The 14,772-nt window shown below is 40.9% G+C and overlaps 2 protein-coding genes across 9 annotated transcripts in view; both read left to right on the top strand.

Moving 5' to 3' along the window:
* The window catches only part of OSBPL8 (oxysterol binding protein like 8), an 84,181-nt gene extending 72,003 nt beyond the window's left edge, over nucleotides 1-12,178 (top strand). For all 8 annotated transcript variants that reach the window (XM_066183279.1, XM_066183280.1, XM_066183281.1 and 5 more), the window contains 11 exons: nucleotides 512-610; nucleotides 856-952; nucleotides 1,289-1,387; nucleotides 2,150-2,247; nucleotides 2,941-3,030; nucleotides 3,606-3,742; nucleotides 4,058-4,243; nucleotides 6,549-6,636; nucleotides 7,038-7,140; nucleotides 7,685-7,790; nucleotides 8,026-12,178. In XM_066183279.1, the coding sequence (XP_066039376.1) occupies nucleotides 512-610; nucleotides 856-952; nucleotides 1,289-1,387; nucleotides 2,150-2,247; nucleotides 2,941-3,030; nucleotides 3,606-3,742; nucleotides 4,058-4,243; nucleotides 6,549-6,636; nucleotides 7,038-7,140; nucleotides 7,685-7,790; nucleotides 8,026-8,161 (1,239 nt within the window). In that variant the 3' untranslated portion in view covers nucleotides 8,162-12,178. The remainder of the gene's footprint in view (nucleotides 1-511; nucleotides 611-855; nucleotides 953-1,288; nucleotides 1,388-2,149; nucleotides 2,248-2,940; nucleotides 3,031-3,605; nucleotides 3,743-4,057; nucleotides 4,244-6,548; nucleotides 6,637-7,037; nucleotides 7,141-7,684; nucleotides 7,791-8,025) is intronic.
* Nucleotides 12,179-12,342: 164 nt separating this feature from the next.
* On the top strand, nucleotides 12,343-14,387 carry BBS10 (Bardet-Biedl syndrome 10). Its single transcript, XM_066184588.1, has 2 exons — nucleotides 12,343-12,530; nucleotides 12,600-14,387. Exons 1-2 carry the CDS (start codon nucleotides 12,343-12,345, stop codon nucleotides 14,359-14,361), a joined length of 1,950 nt encoding a protein of 649 aa, XP_066040685.1. The 3' UTR covers nucleotides 14,362-14,387.
* Nucleotides 14,388-14,772: the final 385 nt, after the last annotated feature.

The following is a 14,772-nucleotide window of genomic DNA, read 5'->3' as shown; positions in this document are numbered from 1 at the left end:
GTGTTTGTCCCTTGGAGTAGAAGTTGAACTAAATATTTTTTGATAAAGTTGAGCCAGTTCTATATTTACCATTCTTCAGTGATAATAGTCTGAAATTGGAGATTTAATGTTTCCACCACTTCATTTAGCTTTTTTCTAAATACTCTTCATAGTCATTTTGTTGGGAAATAGTATTGACAGAACGTTCTTACTACTTAACTTCAGACAAAAGCTCTGTCATAATTTTGAAAAAAAAAAAGAGCAAAAAACCCCCCAAAAAACCCTTATATTCTATGTGTCCTTACATATAGAATAGTTTACTGGATATACTGAATGTATGACCATTTCTTTAGAATGAAAAGCAGCCTAATAGAACATAATATTCAAATGATTAAATCAAGTACCATGTACTTAAGCATATATATTATGATAATTCTTTTCCTGTGTGTCTTATTTTCAGTGATAGACTGATAAAATCTTTTGTGACTTGTGTACATGCACAGTATGGTTACTCTATTCATTTTCTGTTTAGGGACTAAAAAAGCCGTACAATCCTATACTTGGAGAGTTTTTCCGTTGCATGTGGATTCATCCAAGGACAAACAGCAAGACTTTTTATATTGCAGAACAGGTAGATGGGATAACTGGAAAATATATTTTTAAGAAAAATAAATGTATTGTATTTTTGTGTTAGTTAAATGCTATGGTAGTTTCAGAAAATATATTGAAGTGTACAAATAGTATCCTGAAACCTCTCCTGGTGAGCATGGTTTTGCACCTTAAATTTTGCATTGTCATTATTAGCTCTAAGTTTATACTGTATTTACTATATTGCTTGTTTTTGTTTTTCTCAAATATGTGGTTTTTTTCCAACAGGTGTCACATCATCCTCCAATATCTGCCTTCTACGTTAGCAACCGCAAGGATGGTTTTTGCCTTAGTGGTAGCATTCTGGCCAAATCAAAATTCTATGGTAAATAATGGGTTTTGGGATATATGTGTATTGAGAGATGCAAAATTGGTGCACATGAGCTGTGTTTTGTGGATGAAAGAAGGCTGTTAGAAGGGTCAGTATTTTGGTTGTTGTATTGTCCTTTCCTTACAAAGTTTTTGCTACTGGTCTTCAGAATTTTAATTTCTATTTTTTGAGTGGTTTAATTTTTACTTGGAGACACTGTATTATAGTGGCTTCACTGGACAGGTTGCAGTGTTAAATAAACTGATGTTCTTAATTGTATTGCTTAGTTATTAGGGAATGTTGACTGTTGTCTTCCAGGATGAGAAATGTGACACTGTCTTTGAATTTCAGGGAATTCATTATCTGCCATACTAGACGGAGAAGGACGGCTAACGTTTCTAAATAGGGGAGAAGATTATGTTATGACAATGCCATATGCCCATTGTAAAGGTAGTGCTTTTTCTCATTCTCCAGATGGCAAAGTTATGAGAAAAGAAGTTTGTTATTCTAAATAATATGCTGCGTTAGATTCAAGCCTGTCGTCTGGAGGAGAGTGTTCTGAACATTGGCAACGTTGGTGGCTCTAGGCTTCCACATATTTTATCAGGAGAAAAATACTTCTGTTGTTTGAGCCATGTTTTAATTTTTGACACAGGACAAGATTCTTTTTTTCCATAACTAGTAAGAAATAGTAAGAGCATGTATATATAGTTATTTGTCACTACACGACATTAATTTACTTTTTGAGTTGCCTTTTTTACAGCAGCTTTGAGCTTTTTCTTCTAGTGAGCATAAAAGGCAATGTAGTATCTACACCACAGTGTGATTTGATTGTAAATCATGAATGTTTGTCCTTAGTTTCACTATGGGAAATGGGTCAGTGCTTTGTAAAGTTTTCTGGAAGGTCAGTAATAGCACAAAATAGATTGGAGAATTGCTCATTTTTAAGCTGTAACTTACTCAGTATTATCTACCCATATACTTCAGAATTCTTTCAGAATACACAGAATCACACAGGAAAGGTCATCTGAAAATACAGTTTTTTCCTCTGGCACAAGTATGTTTACTCTAGGAATTGTACCCAAGTAACTTAGGGATTTTTTTTTTGTTCAGTTAAAAACATTTGTTTTAGCTGGGTTTTTTTGGTTTTTTAGGGGGGTTTTTTGTTTGTTGGTTTTTTTTGGTTTTGTTTTGTTTTTTTCTCTCTTGCAGGAATTCTTTATGGAACAATGACCTTAGAGCTTGGTGGAGTAGTCAACATCACCTGTGAGAAAACTGGCTACAGTGCAACAATCGAATTCAAACTCAAGGTTAGTGAATGCTGTGAGTGAGCAGAAGGAGGAGAATGAACATAATGTCCACATAAGCTAACATAATGTACACATAAGCTAAACAAAGGTTTCTGAACTACTTCTGGATGGCTTCTGAAAAATGCATCTGCCATCCTTGAAGTGGAAACTGATTTAAAGCTGAAAACAAGTTTTCAAGAAGTGTGCACATGGAGAGGGAAACTGTATTCAGTGGAAATTACAGGGGAAACATAAAAGTTGAGAGGCTGTGTTAACTGACAGTTTGCCTTGTCAGTCCACCGGATACATGTGCAGCCTGTCAAAAGGCCAGAGAAAATCCCTGGCAATCGTTGTTGTTTCTACAAAAGATAATCTCTAGTAACAAATGGTCCTTGGCAAAGATGTGAAATTAGTATAGCAAATGACTGTGTCCTTTGGGATACTGTGTCGCTGTTTTCTGCATTATTTTCTGTTTTCCTTCTACATTTGTTAGACAATACTTTTACTCAGAAAATCTTTTAAAAAGAAGGGAAGAAGAAACTTCTTACTCTGGTTTTAGGCTTCATTAAGATTAATGGGTAGAAGATACAGTATGAAAGATAGCAGGGCTGTTTACAGCACGTTTCATAAATTCACATTTTTCCTTAAGACCAAACATATATACAAAAATAATATGTTAAAATAAACATGAAAACATTTCTTTTTGTTTTGCAGCCTTTTTTGGGTAACAATGACAGTGTTAACCAAATATCAGGGAGAATTAAGCTTGGCAAAGAAGTTCTGGCTGTTTTAGAAGGTCACTGGGTAAGTAGTGAGTGATGATGCTCTTTTATAATTTCTGGCTGACGGTTGAGACAGGTAAAATAGCACTTAAATACAGAAAAGACTCATGTTTGAAAGAAGTTAAGTACTGCCTTTGCAGAAAGTATTCAAAGTATTCAAGTATTCAAGAAAGTATAGAATCAACGTTGTTCTATTTGCAGCTCTTAAAAGGTAGAAAATGGACGTTTAAGTAGTTATGAAGAAAATGAAATGTTGCTTCACAATGAATCTTATGAAGTGTTTTGGTATGTGCATTAGTACTATGAAGAATTTTTATGGCACCAGCATGAAATATTTAAGGTAGTTTCAGTTCTGGTGAGGTGATGTGGCATCACTCATTTCCATTGGAAATTATTCCAATGCATCTCTGTTCTAAGCTAGAACCTAGCACAGAGGACAAAAACTGTTTTAAAGTTGGCATATTTAATTTTTCTGAACTGCATGCATTCTAAAGAAAATAATTCTTAATACCAAAAAAGGGCTTATTCCTTGCTTTTTGGTTATCTTGGTACTCTTTGAAATAATTGCAATTAAGATACCAATCATATCTGTTACAGGACAGTGAAGTTATTATTAGTGACAAGAAGACAGGTATTTCAGAGACATTCTGGAACCCAACATCTGATATGAAGCAGCGTAGATTACACAGATACACTGTGAAATTTGAAGAGCAAGATGACTTTGAGTCAGAGAAGTAAGTTCACTTTAGACCCATCAATTTATTTTGCCAAAATAAAACTCATCTTTTCCAAATTTGAAGCAAATTATCATGACTTTCCCATGCTTGATTATACTAGCCTTTGATCATAAACAAAGTAACACCATTAAAGATCATTATTTATATTAAGGAAATCTTGATAGAAATGTAGATAAAACATTTATTAAAATGGTAATATTCTCTTTGGAGGGTGGTCCATTTACTTAGGCCTATAATTGAGGAAGTTGATTGTAATTATTTCTGTCAACCAGATAGTGACTCTGGTGACTCTGTATATTGTTCATTTGTCAGGCTTTGGCAACAAGTGACAAAAGCAATAAATAATAAAGACCAAACAGAAGCTACTCAGGAGAAATATATTCTGGAAGAAGCTCAGAGAAAGAGTGCCAAAGAGAGGAAACTTAAGGATGAAGAGTGGACATGCAAGCTGTTTGATCAGGATTCAGTCACAGGAGAATGGCACTACAAATATGCAGAGTGAGTTCTGGGGTGCTTGGTAATGTTGCTGAGCCTCTTCCTGTGGTTTCAGCAGCAAAAGAATTGATAAATATAGCTTATTTATGTGTAACCACATAGCTGTGTGTTTTGTTCTAAATTTTTTGGGGCTTGGCAGTTTGGGGTACATTGTCATCCTTTTTTCCCCCTTGACTGACCAGAACATCTACACAGATTTTCCCAAACTGGAAAATATGGTGCATATGGGCATACCAGCTGGAAATCAGAAAATCTAGTGTCTGAAAATCAGAAAAGCCTGTGTATAGTTGGATTGAGCCATTTAATTTCTTATATATTATAATAACTCTGAGAATAGCAGCTATACAGGAATAGTTAATGCTGGGACCAGGTGACTATGCCTGGCTGTCAAATATGTCCTGCACATGAGTGTCTGTGAATCTCTTTGTGTGATGTTCTGGGTCAGAAGCTGAGGATGTAGCCGTGTCCCTGACTGCTGGAAGGATGCATTCTGTGTCGTCACCAGTGTTGCAGAAGTCAGCTTGAAGCTGAGCCCTTTACTAGTGATGGTTTTCACAGAGCACCCATGTTCTGCTGGTTTGTTTTTTTTTTTCCAGTACCCAGCATGCTTCTGTATTGTAGGGATTGTAAAAGTAAAATAGCCAAAGATGATACACACACAGTTATGTAACTTTGAATCCATGCATGCTGGAAGCATATTCTCACAGCTAACCCTGGGTGGCCTTTACCTTTCTGTACAAGAATGGTGATATTGAGGTCATGGCCCAAGTGTACGTACAGGGAGGAGTACAAGAATCCTGAGTACTCTGTATGTCTCCAGCAAATTTTGCAACTTGGAGGTTTCCTGTAACCAAACAAAGAATCTGTGTATTTACCAACTCTCAGTAAATTAATTTTCCATGAATTTCATTGGTTTCTTATTAAGTTTGTGCAGACTTTCACCACTGAAAACATCATACAGCAGGGAAGTTCCCCAGCTAGACTAAATGCTCAGCGAAACACCCTCTCTTGGTTTGAATCCTCTAGTGCTGTTGATGTTGGAAGAGTTGTGAACAGTCCAGCTCAATGAACTGCCCATACTCTTGAACTTTTGCAAAACCATTAGGAAGATAACTGTACTTGAAATCTGTTAGATATCCCCTGCAGCTCTAAGACCTATCTTGTTAAACTGCATTATTCCCGATATCCTTGAGGCCTTGTGGTTCAAGGATGTGCGACAGAAATTTTGCTATGTGCCGGAAGGCAGCCTGCACTGACAGCATTCCCTGGAAGAAGCCTCTCTCTCTTTTTGAGCTTATAATGCTGGCTCACCACCTGGTCCATGAAGAGACCAGTCTTCTACACTTACTGTGAAAGATGTGTTTAGTGAGCTGGAGCATTTGTTAAGGTATCTAGATTATGGATTTAGGCATCTGGATTACAAATAGAGAAGAAAGCAATGCCTAGTTCATAACCCAGTTAGCTCAGATGACATTTAAGTCAAGTTAAGCTAAGATGCAAGTGCAGGTCTGTGTTCACAACATCTGAAACAGCTACAGCTCTTTAAAAGGTATACAGAAAGACACAAAAGGAAATCCATGCCTAATCTACTCTCACTAAAGCTGTGCGTCAGAACATCCTTCCTGCAGCTCACTTGCCATTTCTGTCCTGAAAAGTCTGTAATCAGTGGTGACGTCGGTATTTTCCTTTGGCGGCTTGTTGTTCTCCAGTGAACTATGTCTTATGCTGTTGTGGGGGTTTTTTAGTTCTGTATCAGACTAATTGGAAAAGCACTCTTAAAAAATCAGAACAAGAAAACTGTGCATAGCTCATTAGTGTCTCATGAAACCAGTCTTTATTACCATTAGCCACTTTAGGATGAAAGCAGTTTTGAGGTAACTGATTCTCAAACTCTCCTTCATAGGCATTTTTAAGAGGAAAAAAGAAAACTCAACAAAAAGCAGTCTAAATATTTTTAAATTCCCCTAGTTTCCCAGTAGTTCTAAAATAATAACTGTATCTGAAGCAGGAAATTTTTCATGTTTGCAAATACGTATGGTTGGTGAAAAAAATTCGTAATGATATTATTGGTTAATGTAATAGTTTGTACTCCTATCAGCTGGCTGAGAGTTTGATCTGGACATGAAGTTCATTTTTTAGCTCTGGCCCTTCAGGTTAAGACTGGACCATAGGTAGAAGATAAGATCATGATGCCATATCTGATTTCTATATCGGGAGACTTTTAGCCTCTTCACACTGAGTAGTTTCTGAGCAAGGAAACATTTCTTACTTGAATTGCTGTAGTGCTAATAGTATTTACTTTGTCTAGTACCAGACCATGGGACCCTTTGAATGATATGATCCAGTTTGAAAAAGATGGCACAATCCAGACAAAAGTTCGACATCGAACACCGATGGTATGTTCCAATTCTGACAGCACATGCAAGATCCAAGAACTTGTATATATTACACAGTATGTGTAGAAATATCATCATGGCATTGGGACTGATGGGAAATGCTGTTATCCTACAAAAATGTTGTTTACACAGTCCATACAATGTCTTTCTCTTGTGTTCCATCCTAAGCGGTAGAAATTACTTGTTTGGATAGGAATATAAAATATGCAAACTTGAGCTCAGCAGTTTAATGGGTGTTTTCCCTTAAATGGGAAGATGCACAAAATTCAGACTACTAATACATCAAAAATTTTAACTTGGACTTCTCTTAGATATTATTCCTTTAACTGTCATTGTTGGAATGTGCTGCTTTGCTACAGTTCTGGTTCTTTGGAAATAACACATAAATTTATCAATTTTAGGTTACTGTTCCAAAAATCAAACGAAAGCCATCCAGTCAGAAGAAAGGAGAGTGTGGTTTCTCATCCCCAGAGCCTGATAACCAGGATTCCTCTGGGAGTGAAGGTACGAGAAGAAATGATAAATTTAACAACTGAAGAGCTCGGTGTCACACATGCTCTTCTTATCTCAATGTTTTTATTATGCTTTAGTTCTATCCAATGTGAAGCACATTCTGGAAAGCAAAAGGAGCAGAAATGGCTCATGTTTTTAATTGCAAACTTTCCTGTCTTTTTAAATGCAGTGTAGGTAGGCTTAAAAGCTGCATATATTTAATATCTGGGGGGAAAATGGTTTTCATAAACTGTTTACTTTCTTAAAAGGTTAATTGTTTTAATTTGTAGATTAGTATGTGGCTAGAGGGTAGATTTTTGTTGTTGATTTTGCAGAAGCTAAATAATATGACAAGTGTTTAAAAGATATTTCAAGTACTTAAGTTGCTGTTCTGTGGTATAGTGACTCTGAAATATGACTCTGAAATAAAGTTTTCAATAGAAACTAGTTAGAACATTTTCTCCTCATTTTTACTACAGGTTTGTCATTTGTACTTTGTTCCTTTTATGACAGCAGTCACTTCAGTCAATTACGTCTAGTTTTTGTATCCTTCTAGCACAACTTATGAAGCATAATACAAGAATAAGGAAAAAAGGGGCAGACCTTGGTGAACTGCAGAGTGCCATTGAGTCTATAAAGGACACGCAGGAAGACATTAAGAGGTAGTACTAATTAAAATGCTTTAAAGTGGTTTAGAGACTAATAATCTCATAGGTTTGGGGTTTTTTTTTCCCCCCTTAGATGCTGGTATGGGTTTTTACTCTTCTCAAATATTGATTACTCATTGATGTTTCATAGTTTTCCTCTAAAACTGCCTTCTGTAGGAAGCCCTAACATAGTAGAAAATGTCAAATTGTCTAGTCTGTAATTTACAGGATGTTGTTTTCTATCTTACAGGGAGATCATGGCGCTACGAAATAGAGTCACTTCTAATTCATCACCCTGGGACTACCATTCCTTGCAGTTTAAGCACTATGTCTTCGTCGTACTCATGGTTCTGCTACAGCTTATCATTAATTTCTTGTTCAAATAAGAAGTGTGAACAAGGGCCTTCTTGAACTGGAATGTGAACAAGGGCCTTCTTGAACTGGAATGTGAACAAGGGCCTTCTTGAACTGGAATGTTACTGGGGACCATATTTTAAGCTGGACTTTAAATAATGCAATATTATGTAAAAGAACTGTGTAGCAACAACTTATGGAACTTTGCCTCAGCGTTCATGGTTCAGAATCATACTTCTGTCTACCCAGTTGCAGTAAGAATTGTGTAAGTGCCAGTACACTCTTGCTCCTGGTGTGTGCCTCTGTCTTGCAGTCATACGACATCAGCCTTGTGTTTATATTACGTCATACTGATGAATCTTCAGGAGAGAATAGATCAAGTTAAACATTGAGGTCAGACCCCATAGGTAGGATGTAATTGCTGTTATGGTAGAATGATCAACAGGCATACTTCATTACATATAAACTTATCATTTTTGTAACAAAGAAACTTTTGAAGTAGCCAACAGCTTTTGTAAATGGCGTTGGGTGTTTGGAAGTAAACTTTTGTTTAAAGTCAAACAAATACATTATTGTGCAAAAAATTGTGTTAGAAAATGGCAAGTGAAAAGCTAAAGTCTTTGGGAAATCTGCAACATAATGTCCTTGACTTGTTTTGGAAGTATGAGGTTTTTATCCTGGATTACTCTAGGCTTGCAAGCCAGCTGTTTTATAGTTTTAAAACTTCAGATTCATCACAAAAACATTCCCACATCTACTGTACAGAGCACATTTTTAACAGCACAACAGCCAGGGAGGTACTGTTTTGTCTACTCTCTCTCATGAGTTGCAAATGTCAAGGATTTCTGGTGTGTTTGTAAGTCTTGAAAAACCTGCAGTTTTGGATTTACATTTGTGTATGGCCATGTCACAGTAAGCAGACAGACTGCTGATGCCAGGACTCATGGTTATTTTTGAAACAAAATGTGAAGAGATGTTCTTAGTGTGTAGCTTGAGCTGAATCTCCAAAAGGCAATGTAGAATAGGATTTTGGCACTGTCATGAGTAGACCTGCAAATGAAAATGAGTGTGTTTACACAGGGCAAGCTCAGAAATTGTGTGATGGCTAACACCACATATCTCAAATAAGAGGAAAATCCAAGTGTTTGTGAAATCCCTCTTTACTGCAAGTATATACTACCTACCAGAATACATGGATGCACCTTCTTAGTATGCTGTAGCCATACAAATTCATGCAAAACCAGGGTTTCTAATGTTTTTTATTTAAAGAAATATTATATGCATGTATAGAATTTGTAAAATTCCAGCGAAAAATGTAGTGCTGGTGTTTATCTGGTGAGTTCCCTGTGCCAGTCAAGCATACCAAGGCAAAAAGGGGCTGTAGAATTGAAAAGGTATTTGCAGTATCCCAGGTGAGTCAACAGGAGGATGAGTGGCACAATGTGAAGGACAGCCAAGTTCGTTTTCAGAGGATCCTCTCAGAAATCAAATCCATCCTGGGCCGTGGAACAGTTTGAAAGTCATGTTTGGCTTTTTGCCATGGCTAAGTTATGCCTCTGCCTTGGGCAGCCTACCTGACTCTCCAGGTGATCTGCCTTTCTGTTCTGCATCAGTCTCACTAGTATTGAGTGAAAATACTGTTTACTCGTTTGTCTGTCCAGCTTATATATTTCTGTGGCTGACACTTTCACATACCTCCCCTTCTCTTTTACCTTTCCCCTCCCTTGGGCCTCAGCTATGTAAAAGTTTGTTGTTAAGCAGTGAACTTCAGCATATTTCATACAGTTTCACATTAGCATGGTTTGGTCTTGAATAATTTTTCTGGAACGTGTTACGTTAACCAGATCTTGTAGCCATGGGCAAGACCAAACCTGGTTGGACTTCTGTTAAATCTACAGCTGATGGGGTAAGATTTGTGAATATAGAAAGTCCCTTCATAAACAAACAAAATAATTACAAATGCCTCAGTCTCCAAATGGAAGCTGAAGTTGTTATCCGTGTATGAAATGGCATTTAGAAAGCGGAGTATTACGGCATTCACTTTAACATTCTTGGCCTGGAATTTGGCTGTTCATTATTGCATTCAGATGTCAAAGCTTCACCTGTCTTAAGATCCATTACAAGCCTTTGAACATACTCTGAACGTGAGAATAATCCAATGAGTGAGATTTGGGCAATAACTTCAATCCCCTAAAATAATACTCTGCTAAATTTGTGGTGCTGAAACTCTTGACTGATAGTTACAAGCTTTTATCTCCCTCGTAAATAGAAACATCCTTCTGCCTTTTCATGCTGATTTTTTCAATCACTTCTATTCAAGAGCAGTGAATAACACAGTCTGCATGCATTTTTACGTGGACCACATAGTAGTGACTGGATTTGACCCAGCCAGCAGGCTGGCTGGCAGCTTGATGTTGGACAGTGTCAGACTAAAAAAATAATCCATAGCTGAAGTTCATGCTCAGCTCAAGATGAGTAAAAGACTTGAACACAGCAAAACAAAATCCTTATGCTTATTTTCCTTTTCAACTTATTTTTTAGAGTTGAATTCTGTTGAAAAAGTGGTTTTAGTGGTGATCTGGAAAGGTAAAGGATACATGATGAAACTTCTTGAAAAGGAAAATTGCAGACTTCTGCAAGACTTTATGATTAGATAAATTCTGAAAAGTACAGTGAGAACCTAGTAGTTCTTATTTTGCTGGGTTTTTGTTTGTTCCCACACTTGAATAGAACAAAGCAGCTTCTTCCCTAATTTTTACTGTACAGTTGGTCAGAGACATGTATGGATCCTTTTCTTTAGTGTGTCACCACTGTCCTTTTTAGCCATGATGTATAGCAGATCTTGACTACTACCTGCTTAAGACTGAGCTCTGCACATATATAAAAATTGATTGTACAGTTTGCAGGTGTTTGAGGGCTGTGGCCTTCTAGTTTTTAAAGTTTATAACAGCACTTGTTTTCACATTTGATTTCCAGATCCTGTTTTGTTTGGGATTTTTTCCTTGTACAGGGAATGTCTGCAGAATTTATTGCCATGTGGTTTTGTTGGGTTGGTTTGTTTGTTTTCAGATGCACTCTATGCCTTTAATTTGCCTTTTAGGTACAGGTTGCCTAATTGGGTAGAGATAACCTAAGCTAAAAAAAAGTAAATATGCCACGTGAAATGCAACAAGTATCATTTTCAGCAGATGATGTTTCTTGAATTTCATGTGTTGATTCCTTTTAAAGAGTTGATATTACTTGATGAGGGTGTATGTATAGCCCGGTTTTCATGTCCTTCCTCCCACTGGTGAAATCTCACAAATTATTAGCAAGGTTGCCCTGTAAAATGTAATGGCTGCGGTTTCTTCTTTGTTTGCTGCCCTTCTGTGCCTTTGGCTTTTTTTTTTCTTCCTAGACTTGTGTTTATGAAACAGACTTGTAATTCAGTGTTTCTTAAAGGCTGTCATTTTCAGCTATTACCATTGTTTGTGTAATTAATGTGTAACAAAACTTCTGTACATCCCTAAGTTTTAATTATTTTTATTTCAAGAGTACCCGCAAATCACAGGAAATTTAGCAGATATTCAAGTATTGTAAACAGTGCCTTCTTGATGGATTTCTATGCTGTTCGGAGACATGTAAAGATTTGTCAAATTTGTGCCATATATAATATTAGACCTTTTGTGAGGGCTGTTGTGTTTGAGAGCTGATGTTCCTGCTTAATCAGACTCTCGGGGAGGGAAATCAGTATTCCTCCTTTCTGGCTCGTGAGCCGAGACTGGAGGATCTGGGATGTTTACAGTAAAGCTACACTACTTTGTGCTAATACAGAAATAGCTCGAACGATGTGACTTTAGGGCGACATTATTTGGGCTTCTTCTCCTTACCTTTTTCTCCCTTGTGCCCTATGCCAGCCTTTCGTTCTGCTAAGCGGGAAAATCAGCCCTCGGGACACAGCGCCCGCTTTCCCGTCCCGCGTGTCCCGTCCTCTCCGACACCCGGGATCACCGCTTTGTGTGAGGGATCTGAACTGTTACGGGCCGCCTCCAATAAAGATGTGTCGCACCCCCGCGTCTCTGGGCTCTGTTCGCTGCTCCCCCGCCGCGCTCCCTCTCCCGTTCCTCCAGCGCGGCTCCCGCTCCCCGCGTCGCCCCCGTCCCGCCCCTCAGCCGCCGCCTGGGCGCGGCCGTGACGCGCGGCGGGCGGAAGGGGCGGCCCGGGCGCGGCGGCGATGGCGGCGGCCGAGGCCGAGCGGCCGCGTTTGTGGCAGGAGGCGGCGGCGCTGGCGGGCGCGGTGCGCGGCGCGCTGGGGCCGCGGGGCGGGCGGGCGCTGCTGCTGCGGCCCACGGGCGAGGCGGTGCCGACGCGGGACGGGCGGCGGCTGCTGGAGGCGCTGAGCGTGGAGCCGCCCGCGGCCAGGTACCGCGGCGGGGGGGACCGGGCGGGGCCGGCGGCGGCGGCTCTCTAACGCTGCCTGTGTCCCCGCAGGGTGATGGTGGCCCGCGCCTGCAGCCTCCGCGCCGCGACGGGGGACGGCGCCAAGAGCTTCGTGGTGCTGCTGGCGGCCGTGCTGGGCGGGCTGCGGGCGGCGGGCGGCGGCGCCGGGCTGCGGCGGGCGCTGCGGGACTTCGAGGCGCAAGTGCTGGAGCGAGCGGCGGCGCGGGGGCTGCGGCGGCACCTGCGGCCGGCGCCGCCCGGCTTGCTGGAGCCGCTGCTGGAGCCGTACCTGGCCGGCCGGCTGGGCCCCGGCGGGCGGCGGCGCCTGGCGCGGCTCTGCGCCGAGATGTGCCGCCGCTGCGCCCCGGCCGCCGCCGCCCGCCCGCAGGTGCTGCGCCTCCTTGGCCGGCGGTTCGCGGAGCTGCACGCCGCCGTGCCCGGCCTGCCCCTGGCCAGCTCCAGGGTCCTGCCCGGCATCGTCCTCCGCAGGGACTTCGCTGCCTACTGCCCGACGGACGGGGAGCTGCGGGCCCTGCTCGTCACCGAGCCCCTGCGGCCCGCCCTGACGGCCCCCGGTGTCGAGTTTGCTGTAGACTCCGAAGGTCAGTATCAGGCTTCCCTGCGCTGGATCACTGAGAGGACAGAAGCCTTAATGAAACACTTGCAGAGTAACAACGTTAAGCTGTTACTGTCGAGTGTGAAGCAAGAAGAAGTAGTAATCTACTATGCCAAATTATACGGTGTGTCTGTGGTAGAGTGCTTATCATCAGAAGAAATGGCCCTTATCAGTGAAATCACCGGTGTCTCCCCTTACGCACCTTTCGGTGATAACACGGACAGAGAAATCACCGAAACTGCAGCGGTAACGTTTTGCCAGCCCTTGCTGCTCGTCTCCAAGAGATGTGTCCACATTGGCTTCACTAGTGTGAGTGCCTTCCAGCCCCATTGCCTGATCCTCTGTGGGCCGGTCGTTGGCGTTAATGAGCAACATGCTGCTGCTTTACAAGGGGCGTTCACAATGCTGCTGCAGCTGTTTGAAACAGTCGATCGGAGGGAGGAGTGGAAAGTGGAAGGTGAAAGGCACAGTGAGGCCTCAGATGTTTCCACTTGGCATTCTTCAGCTACTCAGAAACAACTGGTAATAGAAAATACTTGTAATAGTAACCAGGTTTCTGAATGCCGGCTGAAAGCACTTGGTTATGAAAGAGAGAGAAAAATTTTAGACCCTGATAAAAGTGATCTGCTGGTCCATAATCAAAAGAACCGCAGCGCTCCTGTGTTAGTGGCACATAACACTGATAAAGTCAGTGCTTGTGAGTGCCTGCGTGTTGGCAGAGGTCTAGAGAAAACATGTTGCCATATAGTTCCGTTTAAACAGGGGGAGAGTTGTGCAGGTTCTGGACAGGATTACTCCAACTGCCTCATAGAAGCAGGATCAGTTTTGCCAGTAGGGGGTTACTTTGAAATCCTGTTACATTATTATATTCAGGACTATGCAAAACAGTGTCAGCAGTCAGAGGTAAGCATTGTATCTAACGTGGTTGCTGATGCTTTGCTAAGTATTCCCAAGGCCTTGTACCGGACAGCAGAACGAAATGGCTTTACCACATTCTATCTTGAGGCGATTAGTTTACTCCAAAAAAATCAGCCACTGCCCGTAAACAATGAAGGCTTAGAGTCAGTGTATTGCAAATACCAGTTAGTCATTTCAGTTCTTCATTGTGTTACAGAGCTTCTCTCCATAGACTTAGTAATTGGTATTAGGCGGCCGCTCCAAAAAATTGAGGATAGTGACTCAGAAGATGACTCTTGAAATCATTAATAAAGAATGATTTTGAATATGTGTTGTTTCCTTGTGTCTTCTTGTCAAATGGACACCCTCAAAAGTCAGTGCTAGAGACTAAAAGATGCTGTTTCTCTTAGAGGAAGAAGGCTAACCAACTGAGACACTAGAAAACTGGGTTTGTAAACAATGTGAACTTGACACTTTCAGTGTGCGTGTAGCTGATTTCCACTGCAGAAGATGTGCAGTGCAGTCTCCATCCACATGCTGAGGATTCTGTGTACATTCAAGCCAAGGATCAACTTTGCCTCTTTTGGTGGATTGAGTGTTTTCACAAGCTAGATGTGATTTGTTTTCTTGTCACGTTAAAAGTTGCCAGTATGACACGAGCCACTGAACTTTCAAGTTACAAACCAAGGGGCAGATTTTATAGCCTTCATA

Source organism: Chamaea fasciata, unplaced genomic scaffold (assembly GCF_029207755.1).
Source record: "Chamaea fasciata isolate MVZ Bird 193981 ecotype frontalis unplaced genomic scaffold, bChaFas1.0.hap1 SCAF_5, whole genome shotgun sequence".
In the NCBI taxonomy this organism is placed as follows: Eukaryota; Metazoa; Chordata; class Aves; order Passeriformes; family Sylviidae; genus Chamaea; species Chamaea fasciata.
This window is presented reverse-complemented; position numbering and strand designations above follow the sequence as displayed.

Excerpts from the sequence above, each read along its gene's own strand:
- BBS10 (XM_066184588.1), top strand. The coding sequence starts at position 12,343 with ATGGCGGCGGCCGAGGCCGAGCGGCCGCGTTTGTGGCAGGAGGCGGCG. Across the intron at positions 12,531-12,599 it reads GTGGAGCCGCCCGCGGCCAG|GGTGATGGTGGCCCGCGCCT; the intron begins GTACCGCGGCGG and ends GTGTCCCCGCAG.